The sequence below is a fragment of the Macadamia integrifolia genome, chromosome 5 (assembly GCF_013358625.1).
Source record: "Macadamia integrifolia cultivar HAES 741 chromosome 5, SCU_Mint_v3, whole genome shotgun sequence".
In the NCBI taxonomy this organism is placed as follows: Eukaryota; Viridiplantae; Streptophyta; class Magnoliopsida; order Proteales; family Proteaceae; genus Macadamia; species Macadamia integrifolia.
In genome coordinates, this window is record NC_056561.1 from 17,687,257 (window position 1) to 17,709,071 (window position 21,815).

The following is a 21,815-nucleotide window of genomic DNA, read 5'->3' on the forward strand; positions in this document are numbered from 1 at the left end:
TCCTACCTATTCCTTACTCATATTTTGTAGTATCAGTGGTAGAATAGATATTTACAATTTAACCATTTTTCTAAAGGGGGTCGTGTCGGTCGGGCTAATTGAGTCGGTTCTAACGGACTACTTAAGTGAGTCGGGCCGGTAGGGCGCCCGACGGGCTACTACTCTGCACCATAAACGCCTATTTAATAAACAGGCCGGGCTTAAGCCTAACACGTCTATTAAATGGGCCGGTTCAGTCAGGCCTTAAGCGAGTCAGGTTGGATTGGGCCTACTGATGTGGGCTCAAGATTGACACCCATAGCATCAAGTGTGGACTATGGATTGGATTTAGATCCTCTCCACAGCCACTACCAGTTAGACACAAAACATGAGAGAAGCTGACACAGGAGTGAGAAATAGGGGGTTTCACTTTTTCTCTCCTGTTGTGTCTAGCTGGTCATCTCCAGGTATGGAGTATCAACAACCAGGGAAAATGGTTTGAATATTTAAAAATGAAGTAAAAATAAAAGGAGAAAGAATGCTACCAGCTTTTGTTCCCCACGCTTAGACATAGTAGGGCATGGAAAGATGTTCCCGTATTCCCTCTCATTAGCACGTGTGCAATGAACTTATCCTATAAATTAAAAAGGGAAAGAGTTCTCTGTCTGAGAACATGACTCCTATACCATCGCAGGGGTCAATGAGAGCACACCTAAGAGTATCAATAGTGTGGGTATTTCAACCTAAGGGCGTCAATTGGTTCGGTTTCGGTATTTGGTTTGATTTCCATTCGGTTCCAAATGACGATATGGTGGACCATAACCGAATCGAGAACCAACTCGGTTCCATATTTAGATACTCGAACCGATTCAATTCGGTTCAGTTTGATTTCGATTCTAATTCGGTTTTGATTGGATTCTATACCTCAGTTTTAATTTGGTTATGAAAAACGGTTCAACTTTTGAACCATGAGTGTGATGGACCAAATGCCATAATGGGCTCAAGTTACCGACTCAGTTCTCCAATTTTTGTCTTACACATTCTATCAATCATGAAGTCTCTTTAGATAATCATTCAAAATCACCTATTAAAGATAATAAAACCCATCAAAATCTGACCATAGCATAGTCAAAACATGTATCAATTTATGACCAACAGAATAAAATTGTAAATGCCAATCTCAAGTAAGATCTAAGCTGGAATAAAAAAAAAGCATAATAACATGTCCAACGCGCCCTCTAAGAGTCAAAAACTCAAAAGGAAATATGGAAAATCCCTCATAAGTCTTAGCGATTTTTTTTTTTTTTTTCCATTTTTGGTTTTAACTTTTATGAGTAATTCGGTTCGATTTCGGTTCCAAACCAATGGTTTTAACATCCTAAACTGAAATCGAACCAAACCGAATAGCAATACTCACATACCTAAACTGAATATAAACCGAATTTATTCGGTTTGGTTCAGTTCGATCTAGTTAGTTGGGCTCAGTTTTGGTTTGAAATTGACACCCTTATTTCTACCTTTTATGTGGGGGTGGGGCAATCATTTCAACCGCCCTGCGTCTTTTTTTCCCATTAAAAAAAAATGAAAGTTTTCTTTCACGAGTTGAGGGAGGAAGAATCCACTCACCCTTTTAAATTAAATATATAAAAATGGGGCAAATGTTTTCTGTGGAGGAGTGTGGCCCCCTATAACCCAGACACATGAGGGCGAAATGACAGCCTCTCCCTGAAGGAAAAATGATTCTTTCTAATGCTTTCTTACGTGTTCCCATTGGTCCTCACGTACACACAAAAACTTCACTTCCCCATAAGAATGAAATACAAAGAACTTGCCCGCGTAAATTAAAGGGAAAGAAGTTTCTCATTCAACTAGATGAATCTGAGCTCTCTCGCCCTTCTCATAAACTACCCTTTTTGACCCCTGCTGGGAGTAGCCTGGCTGTGAGGTTGGGCTACTCCCGTCCCTCTCTGTCACCCTTCCTTCTCTTTCTCTCATCCTCTCTTCCTCCTCCACTCCCTTTCTTTGCTTCTCTCTCATTATCACCCTTTCCCTTCTTCTTCCTCCTTTGTCTCAAATAATGGGAGTTCATGATCCACCCCTTGTCGACTCACTTCTGCTTCTTTCTACCATCAAGCCTCTGATCTGGTAAGACTTTGAGTTGCAGCTTAGTTTTTGAGTAACACTGTGCCGTTGGCAAAGTCATCGATTAGATTTGGATCTTGTGTCGTCGAGTTCTCCAGCTCCTCCCAGGCCCTCGTTGGCTATGTCGACACTCTCTAGGCCTACAACTGCTCATCCTTAAATTGTTGTTCGGTTCGGGTGTAAGTTACCGTTGACCAAGCCGCAGCCCAGATCTGGATCATTACCGGATTCGTTGGGTTTCTCCATCTCCTCACATATCAAATCATTAGCACCGTCGACGCCCTCTTGGCCAACCATTTGCATGGTTAGCAGCCCTCAAGGCTGTCAGCTATGCTTGGCCAACAGTTGCCTCGTCGTTGCCCTCCGCAAGGCCGATGCCCCTCCGTTGCGACTGTCGCCTTCATTAGGCCAGCTTCTCTAGCTTAGTCACCCCCTTCGCAAGGCCAGCACCCTGCTGTCGGGCTGCCTTCTTGTTGGAGACGCTCTGATTCTCCTTGGCGTCTTGGAAGATGATGTGTGGAGATTAGTTGGGTAGGGTTTGTGTAGGAATTTGGACTAATATGTATGCTTAGGCATAGAAATTTCCTCTTCTAAGTGTTTGGTGCATGTATGTTTATAAGTAGATATTAGAGAGTTTGTCTGCTTAGGAGTAAATATTTGATTATTGGAAAATTTACTATTACTCCCCTGCCTTTGGCCTATATTTATGAGACTCCTTTATTTTTTTCTTTTTTTCTGATACTCTCCTGTTTTTGGGATTTACATCTCTTTCTCCCCTCCTTTTTTAAAATATACAGATTATCCCTCTGTTTCACTTGTAACCTATTAAACTTTTTCAAATTTTTTGGTTCGAAACATGCTTTTACTAATCTAAGAAAACAACCAATTGGCTTTATCCTTTTATTATTACTTGGTTTAAATATTGCTTTGTTGGTTGAAACTCAAACTCCTCCTTGACTCCTATATCATTATTTTTCTATTTTTGATTGTTTTGATATTTTTTCTACATGCATTAGTATTGAGTCACATATTATTTATTTATTATTATTATTTTGTCTCATCCATCATCACGAGTTTAATAATCTATTTTTTATCGGTATTGGATTGGCATCAGTCTCAATCAATACTAATTTGGATTGGTATTGAATTTAGTGTTACATTCTCCATTAAGATTGCGACACATGGTATTAGAAATTTAAAAAATTATAAAAAAATTTGATAAAAGTATTGGATCTATATCGTTCTCAACCAATACCGATATTGACCACTTAATCCTTTCACAATGAAAAAAGATTTAAATTTATGGGAACTCGCCACCCTCTAATGGATGAATGGGACCCATGTAAAGTATTGATTTTCATTCCCAATCAATTTAAACCAATCAATTTTTTAGCCAATTAATTTGAAAAAAAGTTTAATAGGTTACGGTGAAAAGGAGGGGTATTTAAAAATAGCAGGAAGAAAGAGATATAAAAGTCTAAAAGTAGAGGAGTATTAGAAAAAAAGTAAAAAGTATGAGAGTTTTAGTAAATATAGGGCAAGTGTAGGGGAGTGATAGTAAATTCCCCAATGTTAAATAACAACATATTTATATATTTATTTTTTTCAATCAAAAAAAAAAAATTCTTATAGACAGTTGTTGGGTTTGGTTGGGTTAGGTGGGAAGAATCCACAGTCCTCATAGAGGCTCATTCATGAGTGTTTATTGTTTGGGAGGTTTTGTTTATCTCTGTTTTTTCTATTGTAACTAAATGATAGGAATTTTTTCTTTTTCTTTCCTTAGCATCCAAACACAGCCCAAGAGATTGCCCAAGAGTTCAGTTCCTGTGGGAGGATAGAGCTTCCATCCTCCTAATTTTCCTGACTTCCAAGTGGCCAAAAAAAAAAAGAAAAAAAAAGACAGTTCTGACTGTAAACATAGTTAAAGTAACAGTTTACTAGTGTAGACTGTAGACTATACATGGGGCGGAGTCCAAGTCAGGAAGACTAGTCTTTTCGTAAGCCTATAAGGACTGAGGAGAGCGAGTCCACGAAGACGCCATCCACATACGAAGGAAGGGGAAGATAGAATGGCGCTTCTCTGTTCCCTTCCTCACCTTTCAAATCCCCATCGGAGGAGGAGAACCAGTGCCAGTAACAGCTACAGGAGTTGCAGAACTATTCCCAATTTCTATAACCCTAGAAACCACTCACCTGTCTTTCTTCCTTGTCGGAGGACTGGAGGTCAGTCTCGGTCGATCATCAGTTCTCACCTCTGCACCCCTGAAACCATAACCCTAGATAGGTCTGCTTTGGACATCGCCGAAGCTGTCTCCGAGGAGGAGCTATGGGCTGCTGCTTGCCTTCGTATACGATCCTTCCACGAATTCAGAGACTCTTACGGCATCGAGGTGAGGTGACGGAATAATCGATTAGTTAGCTTTAGATTCTGTGTTTCTCTTCTTATGATTTTCTCCGTTTATGTTCTTCTATCGGCGCTTATGGTTTGACTTCCTTTAGAAACATAAAGATTTGGGATGGAAGGAATTTCTTGGTGCCTTCCCTATTTTTTTTCTCTTAATTATGAAAACAACTTTTCAAGTCTCTATACTCATCATTGTTGGTGCCTTCCTAGTTTTTTCAGTGGGAAGAAGAGATGAGCAATCGCAGGATTTTGCAAAATTGAATTGGAAATGTGCGAGGTGATTGCTCTTTCCGGTTATCACTTAGGTTCTAATCATGACCTGTGGACTCAGATTACCCAGCAAAAACCAGTGAAAATTCATAATCTGAGTATAAAGTAATTGTTATAAACTGTCGCCTCCCAAGTCCCAACATATTTGGGACCTGCCACCTCCAGGTTTTATCAAACTAAACGCTAACATAGCATTAGAGGAAACTCATAGGTGGAAGGGATTGGTGGAGTTTTTCGTCATCAGGAATGTTATTTTGTGTTGGTTTTCTCCAACCCAATTAACATAAATGATTCCAATATTTTGGAGATTATGGCACTGTCAGTGGGATTTTCTATTTATGCAGTCATCAGTGGCTAGACCTTATTGTTGAAGATGATTAAGCTATGCTGCCCTGGTCATTGGATGGACGTGATTGATTTGAGAGGTCCCCAGAGATCCTCTTACATGGTAACATCTCATTTTACCTCACACCCTCAAAAAAAACTAAAAAACCCAAGAACAAAAACATCTCAAGCATCTTGTTCAGATGGAAACCAAGATTAGCCAACTCTTTAGTGGATGCTTTAACAAGAGTGGTTTTATTACAAGGAGCCACAGAAAAAATTTTACTTGCCATACACTCACACACACACACAAACTGTGAATCCTGCTTGTTTCCTAAAAATAGTTGCATATAAGATCCTATTTGTACATAAATCATTGATTATAAGAGGCCTTAATGTAGGTGGGTCACATAGCATAAGGCTGACCAAATGCCTAACTGTGGGATTTGTTATTTGTTAATACTTAACTAGATATTGTTATTCAACCAGAAGCAACCATCATTTCATTTTATTAGGATACCATTGTCAAGGGGGAATCTTTTCATACATTGGTGTTTTTCAGATAGAATAGTTTGGGCAAAATAGGATCAATTGGAAGTTTTGATTTCATTTACACTGATGGGATAGCTTTTTAGGTACTTTGACATTAAGGGCTGACTAAAATCAATAGAAACATGGAACGACCAGAAAGACGAGCAGAACATGGTTAAACAACTCGCCAAATTCTCAGCGAAAGTTTGCTGATTCGACAAGGCCGAGACAAAACAGGAGGCAAATTACAGAATCGGCACAATTTCAGTCAAAATTTCAGTGTTTCATAGAGATTTCGTCATGTCTACATTGTAGACAAAAATGCAGTGTTTCAACGAAAATTTTGGCCGTTTGCCTCCCTGAAATGCCCAACCAAAACTCATGGCAAAAAATGCACTGTATTGGTGAAATTTTGGTCATTTCGATAAATTTTGATCATTTCAATCAGGCCAAAATGAGACTGAAACCCGAGTTTTTGAACTATGGAGCAGGAATATATTTGTCGTGATTATTTAGTTGTCATATGTATATGAGAGTTTTAGTATAAATCTCATAAAAATCACCCTTTGAAGTTTGCCGTATGAAATCAATTCTTCTGTTTTTTTCCACCCCTCTTTACTATAATATTGATGGTATTTATTCCGTATCAAGTTCTATTAGGATCATAGGAAGTACTTGGCTGAGCGTGAGTTTGAAGCACTAAAGGAACGTATTGCTGGCACGAGGATAGGATTTAAAAGGGTTTCTTGCATAAATGCCACTCTTCCATTGTCAAAGACATCAATCTTTTCAGATGATCTTCGCTCCACATTAAAGGTATGAAACACTGCTTTGTCAAATTGATGGTTAGATGTATTTTGCTGCTCATGTTTCTAACTTTCTATGGGCATTTGATTGACATAAGACTTTCTGGAAAACATCTGCTTAGTAATTTTTTTCGATGAGAAAAGTTGTACTTATAAATAACTATTATAGCAATATAATAAGATATTACCTACCAAACCTATCACACATTCACTACTGTCTGATTTTCTCCTCATGAAGTGGCTAATCTAGGGAACTCTAATTATTCTCCTTCTAACTGGTTTGATATTGTCCCTTCTCTAATGCATTAAGATACATTTTGATGTTGCTTTGACAGTAGTTTCCTGGTTTTCGTGGCTTATAGTCCTATGGTGTTTTCAATCACTATAATGATGTGTATGGTACCTAATATTGCAGTTAGTTTTAGTTTTGTTTCCTTCTACTCTCTCTCTTTTCCATCAATTGCTATTTAACCGGCTCACTGTTTATTACTTATTGTAGTTTTCTGCAAATGGAGGAGACAGAGTAGTGGTGGGGAGCCTTGATCTTAACCAATGTCTTAGGCTTCCAGATGAAATAACTGGGGAGAAACCAGAGGTATTGTTGAATTATCATTTATAACACTATGAAGATATCTATTGGCTTTGTCAAGGTTCAAAAATTCAGATTTCGGTGGGATTTCGACCATTTTTGCCAAAACATTAGTCCATTTTGATGCCCAAAAGGCAGATTTTTGCTTTGAAACTTCAGGGAATTCCTATTTAAGTGCTATTACACATGTTTGAGTCATTAAATTGAAAGGGGGAAAAAAAAAAAACAAAAAAACAGAAGTGTTTGTTTGGCTTCAGACCCTCTGGCATATGATGGCTATGTCATCCTTTGCCTGAAGATCTCTAAAAGTTTGTCACAGGCTACCTAATAGGTTGCAAATTTGGCCAAATGATGCTTCTAACCCATGTTAAGGTAGATTCTCTACATTTGACTACCAAGCCTTGATTCAGTAACAAAATGAGGGATTTGCCAAAACAATTGAGGTTTTCTGGCTGTTCTAGAGCTCTTGTGCGAAAGGGGTGAAATCTCAAAATTTCGTCGAAATCATGCTTTTATGTATGGGCAATGTTCGAAATTTTGCTGAAATTTGGAATTCCTCTTAACTCTACTGGCATCCAAATTCACTTTGGAATTAAATAGATAGAGAGAGAGATCAGCCTCACATAACAATTTCCAAGCAAATAAACTAATCCATTCTTCATTACCGTTTGGGGGGGGGTTTAGATACTTATATAAAGACCCAAAACAGGAATAATGTAAACTATGGGCTCCGAACTTTCTTAATAAAATATAGTCTCTGAACTTTCCTAATAAGTTAAAGGGTCATATTGGTGGGGGGGGGGTAGTTACAAATATAAAGACCAAAAACAGGAATAATGTCAACTATGGGCTCCGAACCTTCTTAATAAAATATATTATCTCAACTTTCCTAATAAGTTAGAGGGTCCATTTGTCACGATTAAGAGTGAAGTCATTCACTTCACTATTTTTTCATTTACCCCTTCAAATTTTTTAGTGAGTTAAGGTGGAGGGTAGAATTTGTAAATTCACCTCGATGGAATATTGTGTGGAGATAGCATTTTCCCTGGCTCTCCCTCCCCTCCCTCTCCTCCTCCGGCCCTCTCACTCCCCTCCTCTGTTCCCCGCATGCCCTCTGCATCTCCATGTACTCCCTCATTCTCTGTTTTGTCTCTCACACCTCTGAATTTTCCATTATTCCTCCATTTTCCTGTAATTTGCAGTAGCATCCATAGGGACTGGCCTCTTCTGCAGAAGGGTTTCAAGGGTATTAACTCCAGCCACTATTCTAGTACGAGCTCAAGCTCATTCCTCCGAAGCTGAAGCCCAACAGATCCAAGGCCAAAGCACAAGACACCTTCTCTGGTCATAGAATTCACCCATCTATCCTTCAAATCGGTTTTCACCCGCAACCTTTTAACACGCTCGCAGATCGGAGGCATCATAATGCAGAAGTAGGTTACAAGTACACTACCCCAGCAGTTTATAACCCCGAACAAACAAACAAGACTCACTAAATAGCTTGACAATAAAAGAAGTTAACCCAGGAGAACAATAGAGAAATAACTAGCAAAGAACACCCAAAGAACTTAGACTAACAAAGTAATAAAACCCAACCCAAACATAAGTCAATATAAGAGAGAAAAAACCCTGCGATTGGGAAAGAGAGAGACAGAGGGGCGGCTGGACCTGTAAGGCTCCAATGGAGCTGCAAAGCTGGTCGATGGAGGGTCCTAGGAGGGTACAAAAACCCTCAAGTTGGAAGAGATTCTGCTGGCTGGTTGCAAAATTCGTAACTTTCTTGATTCTTGACCTAGGAGAGAGAATCTGAAGATTTCTGCAGGAACAGCAATTGGTCAAATCTGGACAGCTTCAAGAGGAGGACTGAGTAGTCCTACAATGCCTTCTAAACAACCCTTAACGGTAGCTCCTTGATCAGATGCAGAATAGGGGAGAGGAGAGAGATCGCAGATCTCAAATACCCCAATATTCAGCTGGTCGATTCTGGATCTTCTGGGCAGGTCTGATCTTTCAATGATAACAGTGAATAATAACAGAAAATAATAATAGGAAAGTGAAGTTAAGAAGAGAGAAGAACTAAGAGAATTGTGGGTGGGGTGGCTATCTTGGCCCGAGCATCTCACCCACAGCTATCTCAGCTGTTTAGAAGCAATTGACTGCAATCTTTGTTTATTCAAATCTGAAAAATTAGAGTACATTAGCTCCTTTATATAAAGAGGGCAGAATAACAATCATACCTTAACTAGGAGTTACATTCCCAGTAGGTTTAGTCATAACATAATAGGAGTTGGACTCCAAGTAGGACTAGAACTCCAACATGGAGTAAGCCCTAATTAACTAAGAGCGTTTAAGGGCATGCAATCGATGGGCCCATGGGCCTTATTAATTAAAGTAAATAATTAATTAATTAACTTAGCCACTCAGGTAGTCTTAAGTGAGGTCGGTGGGCCCTCTTTGGCTGGGCCTTTCTTCCTATGATAGATCCTCCCAAAGTGGGGATATACATCACATCGAGTTCAAGAAGAAGGCGTTGGACTTGCGTCTCCAGCTCCTCGGAGATGACAACAAGGTTGTCATCCTTGTCTCCAAAGAGGGTGATGTTGGCTACTTGGGCAATATGCCCCCCGCGGTCAGAGAGCAAGGGGTGTTGGCTGTCACTTTCCTTGCTATGGCCAGTGACTCGTCTAGAAAGGAGAAGTTCTTGTATGTCATCTCCTTTTCTCCTGGAAAATACAAGAAACCTCCATCGACATCTCTCTTGGGAGCAGTTGATCCGTATACATACTCTTCGGGATGGAAACTAAACCAACATAAATAGATTGACCTTGGGGGAGAGAACTGAAAGGTGTGCATTGGAAAGGGTGGGGTCCTACTAGCGTGGATATCTTAGGTTCGGATGAATGAAACTGGAATTTGCAAAAAGAAAGTCTCACTCCAAGAATTCTCAACTTTGAATGGCCAGCCTGCTATGGAGGACGAGATGGCAGCTATGCATATCAACCACATATGGACATTGAGTGATTTACTTGCAGGCAAGAGCTGTTGGTTGTTAGTGGGTGTTTACCAAATTCTTTGCATGGTGGGACAATAGAGAGGATGAAAGCTTGTCTAGTGGGAAAAGGCTACCCTCAAATCCTAGGCTCTCTATTCAAACTAAAAAAGAAAGAAATCTCCTTCAGTTCCAACTTCAAAAGCCCTCAGGTAAACTATTGAGAACGGGGTGAATGGCCTCCTTCATCGGTTTCATCTTTGGAAATCCCCAGTAGGTTATTAAGCAGGGGAGGTACAGAGAAGCTGCAGCGTTGCATCATTGAAAATTTGAAGATAAAGAATTGAAAAAGAAACACCTTGGGCTAATAAAAAAAAAAGGATCATCATCCATCAAAGATGGCCATCAGGAGCTCGGGGGATTTGGACTCACAGACCAATTGAAGCACGAGTGGGCAAACTGTGAAATCCGCAAGACAGACTTCATAAAGAACTGAAAACGAAACCCTTTGGGCCAACAAAGAATAGATAAAAAAAGGATCATCATCCACAAACCTATCAAAGAAGGCCATAAGTAGCCCGAGAGGGGTTCGGACTTGCAGACCAACTGAAGAACAAGTGGGCAAATTGTGAAATTTGCAAGACGAACTTCGAGCAGGCGTTATGTGAGTCTTTCTAGGGAGTGGGAGCAGGCGGGGCAGGGGTTGTTGCAGGGAGTGGTGGAGATGTCCACTCTGTTGTACCACAACAACCAGAGAGGGAGAGCCCAGAGCCGGAGAGGAAGGGAAGGGAGGGGAGGTGCTCATAGATCAGCTTACTCTCTAGTCTCCATTGGGCTAAGGTGATCGTAGAGCATCATTGACAAAACTCTGTTAGGGGGGCAGTAGTTTGATTGCTGAGTGCAAGGTGACTCGCGCGATATGGCTTTGTTGTGAGTGAGGTGAGAAAAGTAGAGTAGTCCACACTACCTATCTGTAATCAGTTAAGCTTAGAGTCTTTGCTGACACCTTCGCATGCTCAGAGAGGATAACAAGTTAGGTGAGTGGAGTGAGGCTGCTGCTTCAGCAATCCACACTTGCCTTTCATCTCTTTCTTTGAACGCTTTTTCACTCGATAGCTGATATCTTGCCAAGCTTAGCCTATTCTAGTTCTAGCATCGGAAGAGCAATTTCAGAGGAAGAAAAAATATCAAAATATGATGAAAGATGCTAAAGGCCCTTATTTGAGTAAGATGCGTGCAACCTATAAGCACCCTACCGCACAGCGATGCTCATAGATCAGCTTACTTACTCAGAATATGGCGTTGATTATTTTGAGACTCTCCAATAGCTAGTCTTAATTCTATTCGACTCCTAATATCTTTGGTTGTTAATCTTGAATCTTGATTGTGTCCTGTTTCAACTTGATATAGGTCTTTTTCCCCTTTATGGTGAATTGGTGATCTTAAGGAAGAGGTGTATATGAAGCAACCTCTTGGGTATTTTGCTCAGGAGGAGAATGCATCAATCTTTTGTTGTCTTCACAAGGCTATTTATGGATTGAACCAATCCCCTCATCATTGGTGGTTATGGGTTCATGTAGAGCTTCTGTGATCATTCTGTGTTTGTTCATCAATATGGCTCCAATGTGGTTATTTTGGTTGTGTATGTAGATGATATCATTATTTATGGTGATGATCTTTCTGGAATTGAAGATGTGAAGACTTATTTGCACCTTTTAGATGAAAGATTTGGGAATGCTTAGATATGTCTTGGTTATTGAAGTTATTCGGAATACTAAGGGGAGTCAGTTTGCCTGAGCAGAATTAGTTGATCTTCTATCTGAGACTAGGATGTTGGGCTATGAGCTTGTGGATACACCTATGCATTCTCATCTGAAGCTTGGAGCGTGTGATGATAAAGAATTTTCAGATAAACATCAGTGCAACCAACTTGTTGGGAGACTTATCTAACTAATTGTTACTTGCCTAGATATTTCATTTGTTGTGGGTGTTATTAGTTAATTCATGGAAAACCCTGAGTAGACTCACTGGATGCCGGTTGCATTTTGATATATCTTAAAGGTGTTTTTCTGTAAAGGTCATCCATGTCATGATCATGTTGGTATTATGGGTTATTTTGGTGCTGACTGGGTTGGTGCTGATGGTGATCTTAAATCCAATACTGACTACTGTACGGTTTTTTTTTTTTTTTTTTTTTCTGGTGGAAATCTTGTTACTAGAGAAGTAGGAAGTAGACTACATTAGTTTAGTCGAATGTAGACTGAATACAGAGCTATGACACATACGACGGCTGGAATGATGTGACTGAAATCTCTCATTCAAGAGTTGGGGTTCTCAGTTGTTGAACCTATGAAGATGTATTATGATAATTAAGTTGCTATTTATATTACCAGTAATCTGGTTTTCCATAAGAGGACTAAGCATATTGAGGTCGATTGTCATTTTGTGAGGCATGATGTGCAAAACCCTTATCACTACACCGTTTGGAAACTCAGGCGATCAACATGGCGATATGTCCACTAAGGTGTTGTTCTAACTTGCATATATATATATATATACACACTCCAGCTTGAGGGGGAGTGTAAGCATGTATCATGGGTTATGTTCCATGGAAAGTTTACTGTGGGATAGAGTTTAGTTTGTTATGTCCTTAGTTATTTCCATTAAAATTAGACTAGCTGTTTCATATTGTAATCAGACTTTGACTCTTGGTGGGAGTCCTACCAAGAGTTGGTTTTTTAATTGATATAAAGGAGAAGACTAGTCCACTATAGAGGTATTGACTCTCTATCATGGTTCTTTCCTTCTTCTCCGTCGATCTCTCTTTCCTTCTTTCTTGCGTATAGGTGCTGCTGATTACCAGTGTTTGCATTGCTACAATGTTTTTGCTAGTACAAAATTATTTCATTCTTGAAGATGTGTAGTCAGCGCAAACTTTTCTTTTTCTGGTTGCTTTACTGTGAGTGGTGGTTCTGGGGAACTTCTTGACAATTTTTACCTCCTCTGAAAAGTGGACCAATTTTCACATCTGTTGTTACTTGAGATGGCTCTTATTTTCATGTGAACTCCTTGTTGACATGTGGCTGGTAACCAAATCATTATGAACTTCCCTTTGCTAAATTGCATGTCTTGTTCAAGTCGAAAGTGTACTTGTTTGTAGATTCACTTTTACTACTTATTGAGCCATCCACTATATTACTTCCTTGCAGCTGTTTCCTTTGGATATGTTCCTCTTACAATAGTAGGAATTTGTTTTGACAGGGCATTGGAGCTGATTTTGCAAGGGCTTATTTAAGTAATGTATGCGTTGCCAAGGAGCTGCACAGAAATGGTGTGGCCTCTGCATTGGTTGCCAAGTCAAAAAGAGTTGCTGAAGAGTGGGGTAACCATCTTAACATACAATTATCTTCATCTCTGTTTTAGTCTTCCGTGTTGCTGCAAGCAAACATTGTCTGCATGTACAACTTAGGTATTTTAGTTATGCTTCGTCGGAGCAAATATATGCTCAAAGCATCCATGAGAAACCTCCATGTGAGATTATTCATAAGAATGGTTTCATATATCTCTATTCTTTCGGTAAAACGTGAACTTTTGGAGAAAATGAAATCACGTGGTGATGTTTGGATTTGGAAATGAAAAGTTAACGGAAATTAGAGGAAATTATCAGAATCATTTTTGTTGCCATTATCCTTCTGGCTTTATGCGTTGTATTTTGGATTGGGCTGCTACACTAGTTCAGTATCACAATTTCATTTTGAGTGATATCCAGCTCTGAGGTTTTCATCAACGAATCGTTTATTTCTACCTCCAGCCTTATCCTTTGGGCATCCCTCGTAAAGCCTTACAAAGTTTATCTTTCATTAATCCTTATCAGTGTATTTCTGCTAATGTGAATTATGGGAAAGGCCACTCTAAGCACCGAAGGCATAGAAGTGCGGAGCCATTGAAGCCTTTTCTTTCATTCTTCTTTATATTTGTAGGGAAAATGTTGGGCAGACCACCAGTGTTACCATAAACTAGTGCCCTTTGTGTCTTTCTCCCTCTCTTCCCCCTTTGAAATCATGTTATGATGTTCCATCCATACCCCCCCCCCATTGGTGTCGCCAGCTAGGTCATTGCACATGGGTGGTGTGTCTATCCCTCGCCCTTATTTATATTAGAAAAGCTAAATAGTTGAAGTGAGCAATATAAGGAGATCTGGGTAAATCTTAATTTCATATTAAGGTTATATTTGGTTGTAAGGGGAATTAAAGGGAAAGGAAGTAAAATTTTTATACTTAAAAAGGACATGTAATCATTACCCATGTGACTTTGACATTAATTTCAAATCATTCCATATTTAGTTATAAAATTTCACTTTACTTTGCATCCAACACCGTTTGCTATAATATGTAAAATAAAAATTATATGTAAAACATATCATTACTAAATATGGTTTAAAAAAATTAAGTAGTGGGTACAATCATTTGTGGTAATAATTATAAAATATTATGAAAATTTCACTTCCTTTCCCTTTAAATTCCTATTGCAATCAAACGGAGCCTAAGCATTACAGTTTCGAAGTTTTGAAAGATTTTCCTCACATCACCTTACATTGTTGCATCCATGGTGATGATTACAAGAAAATAATTGATGATACTGAAACAGCTAATTGGATTCCTTCCAGGTATAACAGATTTGTACGTTCATGTTGCTGTTGATAACGAACCAGCAAAGAAGCTGTACATGAAGAGTGGTTTTATATATGAAAATGATGAACCTGCATGGCAAGCCAGGTTTCTGGATAGGCCTAGACGTATGCTTCTATGGATTGGTCTCCCTAGCACTGACAACTTGTAATATTGTGGTGGAAGCCTCAATTATTCATTGAGTGTAAAGGAAGCTTGTTTATATAATGTTAATGTTTGTTTGATTATTCTGAGAAACTATTCTTCAGTGTATAGATTAAATTAAAGCGTGTTGACTGTGATACCTTGGTACATAATCTCAAATCTCAATCAAATAATTCCTTTTTTTCTGGATAAAACCATTCAAATATGTTCAGTTTGGACTTTGGAGTTTGGTTTGGTTTGGTTCCTTTATGAGAGGATGGGGTTGATTTGGGTCAGCTGGTTTTATCCTATAGGGTGACCGCTTCACCCTACATAAGGTTTTGTTTGTTTGAGAGAGAGTGATAAAATCTCTCTTTGTCACTCTCTCTCTCTCTCCCCTAAAGAAAAGGTCGTCCACCAGGTGTAGTTGTGCATGGGAACTGAAAGCTAACATGTGTCCACAAACTCCACACAGATCTCATAATCTCCTCTCTACCACCTATAAACCTTTCAAAACAGACATCAGGCCTTCACACACACTCTTCTTTCTCTCTGATAGAAACAATTATCAAGAAGGGAAACAACAGTATTGGTAAGAAAACAATGGCGGATCGTTATGGTAGCCAAGTCCAAGCACAGAGAGCAGGTGGCGGCGGCGGTGGTGGTGGTGGTGGTGGCGGCGGTGGTGGTGGTGGCGGTGTCATGAGGAAACTGCATGAGCATGCGCCCAATTCGACACAATTGATGGGATTCTTAACGCTGGTGATATCAGGAGGGATACTGCTTCTCCTGACGGGGCTGACGTTGACGGCGACGGTGGTGGGATTGATATTCTTTGCGCCGTTGATCGTGTTGGCGAGCCCGATATGGGTGCCGGTAGGGACGATGTTGTTCATAGGATTGGCTGGGTTGTTGAGCGCGTGTGGGTTTGTGGTGGCGGTTGTGGCTGGTTTGTCGTGGATATACAACTACGTAAGAGGGCGCCACCCTCCTGGATCTCAACGGGTAGATTATGCGAGGAGCAGGCTTGCTGATACGGCTAACCATGTCAAGGATTATGCTAGGGAGTATGGTGGCTTCTTACACACTAGGGTCAAGGATGCCGCTCCTGGCGCTTGAGCTTCCTCAATCTCCCTTCTTCCTGCTCCTCCTAATAATTACTTTCTTCTTGTTTTCCTTTCTTCCTCCTCCTCAGCCTGTAAGATCTTTTTTTCTCTCTTTTTGAATGGTAAATAAGCTTCCTCTTGGTGCAACCTTAAATGATTGAATCTACCGTTTCATAGTTGGGCCAGGCTTTGGCATCATGAGGTGATAGTTGAACCAACTCACAGCCTGAAATCTATATCAGGGAGTGTTCAGGAGTTGGGAATCAGGACTCGCCCTAGGGCTAAAAAAGTTTGGGCCATCACTTGGTCTGTGGGTTGTACCCAAAGCCCAACAACTTTAAGCTGGTCCAGGCCTGTGCCTACAGACATAGCCTATACATTGGATTCAACAATATTTTTAAGGGACTACTTAGTGACTTAGCTCAGCTGTAGGGGTTGGGGACTATAAGCCCAACTGCTCATTTTTGTCCTCATTTTTTTTTTAATGTATTATTGTGTTACGCAGGGTCACTATCATATATAGGTTTCTTTTTTTTTTTGGTGGAAATCATATATATGTTTCATGCTACTATGAATATGAAGCATGTGGTCCAAAGCTTAAGCTGCCATATCTCTCGCCCTATCTTTACATTCCAATTTAATGATTCTTTTTAGGTAGATAACTTTCAATTCCATTGCAACTCCCCCAATTTCTCCTAAATATCAAAGTTATTATCAATATGACAATATGTGATCCATGGAACGCCTTCCTCTTGCAGCATCACTCCCCACCTAGTATATGCAATTAATTAATTAATTAATTTCTTAAAAAAGGACAAAATGAGCTCTATTTTTAGGAAGATAATTGTGATTTGTGATAGTTTCAACATAAGAGAGACGGTTTTGCCCCAATTAATGAAAACCCACTTTCAATTAAATAAATTATCATATTGACCATTATCTAATTTGATTGTTTATAGTGGAGTGGAGAAAGTTTTTGAACATTGGAAGTTGGAACATCGCGCAAATTTTTTTGGTTAGAGAATATTGCCTAAAACACTTTAAACGCTAGCTATTAAAAAATGGTGTTCAATCTTCACATCGGGCTATTCATATCCGATGTGGGATTATTAGTTCTGCTTTTTGTGTGGAATTCTAACAATTGCGGATTTAGATCATCTCTAGCGCAGGGATGTCGGAAGATAAACCTGTGAGATTTTTGTCTCTCTTGTTTTTTTTTTCTCTCTCCTGTTTAATGTCACTCTCTCTCCACACTAGTCTATTTCTACCCCTAGTCCCCTACATTGTAGAGGATCCCCCCCCCCTCTCCCTTCCACACGATACATTGGATTTCCATGCCTTGGTACTACAAATCTTTGGCTTTGTTACAATTTGGCTCTAATACCACTTGTTAGGACTTGGATAAAACTCATACTTAAAAAAACTAGTTATTAAAGTGAGGACGCCCAAGTATCTATAAGTCTCCACATTAGACTACTTAATTGTTACTTCCACCTTCTGCGTGGAATCCCAACACTCTACAAGTTACAAAATAGACTTGCTAGCATAAGGTGTATATTATATCAGATTATGACTCATTGGGTGGGACATGTGAACCTTTCTTCTTTCTTTGGGGGGGGGGGGGGGGAGGAAGTTTGTGGGTTAGAACCGATTTAATCAATTTTGATTCGGTTCGATTCTTATCGTCTCAGCTGAATTGAAAGAGATTAATTCCTTATCCAATTTTGTGTTTTTAAACCATACATTTAAAAGGTCTTGTTGTAAGCTGTTGGTGGTGGGAAGGAATACCTAACCTACCACCCTAAATTAAAGTTGCAATTCTTAAGATATGATTCCTAATATTCTGATTCCCCATAAAGAAGTGCTTCCCACACACCTCTTTAACCAACAACCTTACACCCAAAAAGTTGTGGGACCTACTCACAATATGTCAAATGGAGGACCTAATTCTTTGATACATTTCACCTCATGGTTGACAAATATCATTGAGCATTTGGGTTTGTATGGCTATCATTCCCTCTATGGAAAGCCTCCAAATCAACACTCTTTAGACGACTCATAGATCCCTCAATTTCCATTGGTCCACGTTTTAGATGAAGGGTTTTAGTTTAGAAATTAAAAGTGGTAAGAGGTGTCTCCAGCGCATATTCGATGTCTAGGAGTATTGGATACACATTCTAGTATCTGGGCACGTGGCATCAGGGCACGTATCTTAAAAGGTTTCCAACCATCGAATGTGTGCTGAGTTCTCTCCCACGTGGGACAAGATCTGATTCCATTCTACAATACCTACATTAGACAATAAAAGAGAAGAATAAATGGAAGATCCATACTACAAGCTTCCTTCCTCTATCAAAACTGACTATATTAACCTTATGTTGTTTTAAATCTTTCTAATTTTGTGTTTTGAGAGTTACAAAAACAAAAAAATAGTGCTTAATTTGGGGGTTGGATGATGATGGACGAAACCCTTATTTGACCCATTAATCCATCATCATTAATGTCTAATGCACCACAATCAGCACCATGGTTATGACTCATGAGTCATATGCATGAATGCACCTTTGATAAATCACTTTTGTCATTATCTCATATATTATTTCTTTATGAATTTGGGGAATCTCTCTCTCTCTCTCAAACCTTAGGAAGTTGGAATCTTCAGACTCAGGAGTCAGGTCTCAGGGTGTGGGATGCAGACCCAAAAACTGGTCCAATAACCATGGCCCACCTTGCCATTATTAATCCTCAATCAAGTCTTTCTTGCCTATGGTGCTCTAGAGATTAACAACTGACAAGCCAACTTAGTACTCCCTCATTGCAGGCTATTAATAGATTGGTCACTGGTTTGATCCTTAAGCACTTGACTTGAGCCTCATGCTGCACGGCCAGGGACCCTAGACGGTCTCCTACACACCAATCAGAAGTAACCTAGTGCCTTGTTTTCCTCACCTTTGGTGTTTAACAACTAACATAACCATATTCATGTCTAGCTACTAGTGTGCTGTAGAGATATAGTCTTAGCCTATCACAACAATTAGATGTAAAACCATGAAAATTTTCAAATCAGCTAAGGATGTGTCATTGAATACTCATACATGATGCAGTTTCCTTTACATGGAACAACGCGTTTAAAAAAAATCAATTAAGAAATCTAAGATCAACATCGCAACCAAACTCCCATACCAAGGAGGTAGAAAGCCTCCGTTCATTGAAGCACTTAATGCTTTCATTTTTTACATGGCGAAGGGGAGAAAGAAAAAAGACTGAAAGATCAGCTCAACCTTGGACTGAGAGGAATAGAAGATGGGTAAGGGCTGGCACGCGGCGATCTCGGTGGCTCCGATAACAATTTCCCTCTATGATCATAGTAAATAACACCGGAGAATTCAGGTGGCTGACATTTCTCACCCATCAAGATTGTTTTCTGCCACAACCCTCCATCTCCAAACTCATGACCATCCTCTTCTTCCCCTTTTCTTGACTTCAGCTTTATAGGGACAGCCTTGTTGCAGATCTTGTTCAGCAACCTCCTTGGGGAATTTAATGGAGATTGAGTATGAGATGGATGATGATGCCTCAACATCTCTTCCCTCCCTCCTCCTTCTCCTCCTGAATTCCTTGAGAGAAGACGCTTGGCTGGCTTGGTGCAAAGTCTTAAAATAGCTAGTAGAGAGGCAAGAACCCTGTTCTTTGGTTCTTGATGGAAGCCCATCTCTGAGTTTCTTGAACCCAAAAGTATTACAGAAATTTAATGGCAATTCAATTTTTATAAAAGAACTAACTCCCTTGTCTATATATAAGGGAGGGTTGGCATTGTTAACCGGTTGTAACCGGTAATATTCTCTTGAGATGACTTAGACCTTTGAGTCTTTCTAGTGGTTATATTCAATTCAAATAGAGGAATAAGAGAATATCAAAAGAAACAAATATCACAGGACAATATATCTAACCCTTGGAATTAAATTGGAAAAAGGATATAAATAGATTATTTTTCTCCATCCTATAAGACAAAAATAAATTTCTACAATATCATATTCATGCTTTTCTTGATTCCACAATAGCATTAGACAAGTGGATATTAAGTCAATTTCATCAAGGCTTTGTTTGTTTCTTTGTAAAATATATTTTTTGTCCTCTTGTTTCACCTTAATAAAAATTTAGATCTAGATAAAATTCATGTATAAATATGAGAGAGTTTTCTGTCTATGAATATGATCCTTCTGTCAGCACAAGGGCTAATAAGAAGACATATAAAAGCATTAATGGGGCAAAATTTCAGTCACTAGGGGTGGGATAGTCATTTCACTCAATCATGTTTTTGGATGCTAAGTAATCATCTTTCCCAAGTAAAATAATTAGATAAAAAAACATATCAACTTTGACAAAAAGGAAAACAATCCGACAAAAAAAAATAAAAAAAATTAGGGATACAAAATGCTGCAAACCCTCTTTCATGCGTCTACTACGCTTGTATTTCTCTTGCATTGAAGATAGGGGTGTCAATGGGTCAGTTTGGCTCTGTTTTGGTCTGGGTTGAATCGATTTCGATGTGCAAATGTTGATGTGGTTCAATTTGTTAGTGGGGTTACAGTCTCCCAAATTGAAATTGGGCCACTGAGGCTTCGGGGTTGGTAAACAGCCGTTTAGTGGGTAGGCTACAAGATCTAAGTATTAATTGTCACGTGACAATATTTTTTACTCAATTTTTAACGTAAAAAGTTTAAATGGATTTTCACACGTGGCAAAAATAAAACCCTCCAACTGGCTTGTATGGGAAAGAATCTCCAAGCAAGCCAATTAATGATTATTGGATGCCTTCGTCTGCCTGAATCCAGTCGGTGTCAAGTGGTCGTGCATGAAATTGACATGATTGTAGAGAGAGAGGTAGAGAGAGGGAGAGAGTTTTTTGTCTGAGTATAAAATTGTCCAAATTGACGTATAAATTGATACAAATCATAATAGAACTCAATCCTATAAATTGACTTATATGGTAAAGAAATTCAAAATTATATCAATTCACGTAAAATTCATTTTGGAATTGATGTAAGATCAGCCCTCATAGGACTAATGTCACTAATCTATATTCAATGGATAGTACTACACTATTATAGTGACTTTCATTATACTCGTAAAATTCATTTAGGCTATGTTTAAAAGCTAAGAAAAAAAAAGAAAAAAAAAATACAAAAGACATAATAAGATAAAGGAAAAAAGAACGCCTGATGTCACAGGTACACGCCTAGACACATGGCTGCGGAAAGACCATGCTACCCCCATGTTGAAAATGCTCGCATCCCTCCCATTAGCCACAAATATTGTTGTGTATCTATTCTAGAGGTAGCATTCCCTTGCTCTAAGACAAAAATTATAATGATTTTTTATGTGCCCTTCTCCTTAAATTCAAAAATTTTTTTTTTCTTTTCTTGGCTTTCAACATAGCCTTAGCTAAGACCGTATTCACCCGCTCCCAATTTCCACTCTACAAGCACTTCTGACCTTTATTCATACCACATGACATATGCAACTATTAGGCTATGTCACATGGAGTAATGATTACAAAAGTTTCTTAAGTTTTTTCTTGTACGTTAGATAGAACACCGTAAAAGAAGGACAAGGTATAGGGATTGCAACACGACAACCCAACTATCTTATTCATAGTATAATAGAGATACAATGATGTAATAAGTAAAACAATGGAATTGAATTATGAACATATTTACAAAATTACCCTTTTATCAGAACCCATTCCGATAGATCCAATTGAGTTGGAATTAACCAGAACCAGCTGGTTGAGTTGGTCCGATTGATTTTGGATTGTTGATAAAGCAGTACTGAGGTTAATCAACAATCAACCTAATCTCACC

General features: G+C 39.1%; 3 protein-coding genes across 3 annotated transcripts; 2 read left to right on the forward strand and 1 right to left on the reverse strand.

The window, feature by feature from the left end:
- Positions 1-4,097: 4,097 nt before the first annotated feature.
- On the forward strand, positions 4,098-15,003 carry LOC122077839. Its single transcript, XM_042643740.1, has 5 exons — positions 4,098-4,511; positions 6,311-6,466; positions 6,956-7,051; positions 13,296-13,416; positions 14,701-15,003. Exons 1-5 carry the CDS (start codon positions 4,191-4,193, stop codon positions 14,871-14,873), a joined length of 867 nt encoding a protein of 288 aa, XP_042499674.1. The 5' UTR covers positions 4,098-4,190; the 3' UTR covers positions 14,874-15,003.
- A 266-nt stretch (positions 15,004-15,269) lies between these two features.
- Positions 15,270-16,098, forward strand: LOC122080367 (oleosin G-like). Its single transcript, XM_042647324.1, has one exon. It carries the CDS (start codon positions 15,449-15,451, stop codon positions 15,962-15,964), a length of 516 nt encoding a protein of 171 aa, XP_042503258.1. The 5' UTR covers positions 15,270-15,448; the 3' UTR covers positions 15,965-16,098.
- Positions 16,099-19,012: 2,914 nt separating this feature from the next.
- LOC122080332 lies at positions 19,013-19,713 on the reverse strand. Its single transcript, XM_042647284.1, has one exon. The coding sequence runs from the start codon at positions 19,661-19,663 to the stop codon at positions 19,223-19,225; it is 441 nt and encodes a 146-aa protein (XP_042503218.1). The 5' UTR covers positions 19,664-19,713; the 3' UTR covers positions 19,013-19,222.
- Positions 19,714-21,815: the final 2,102 nt, after the last annotated feature.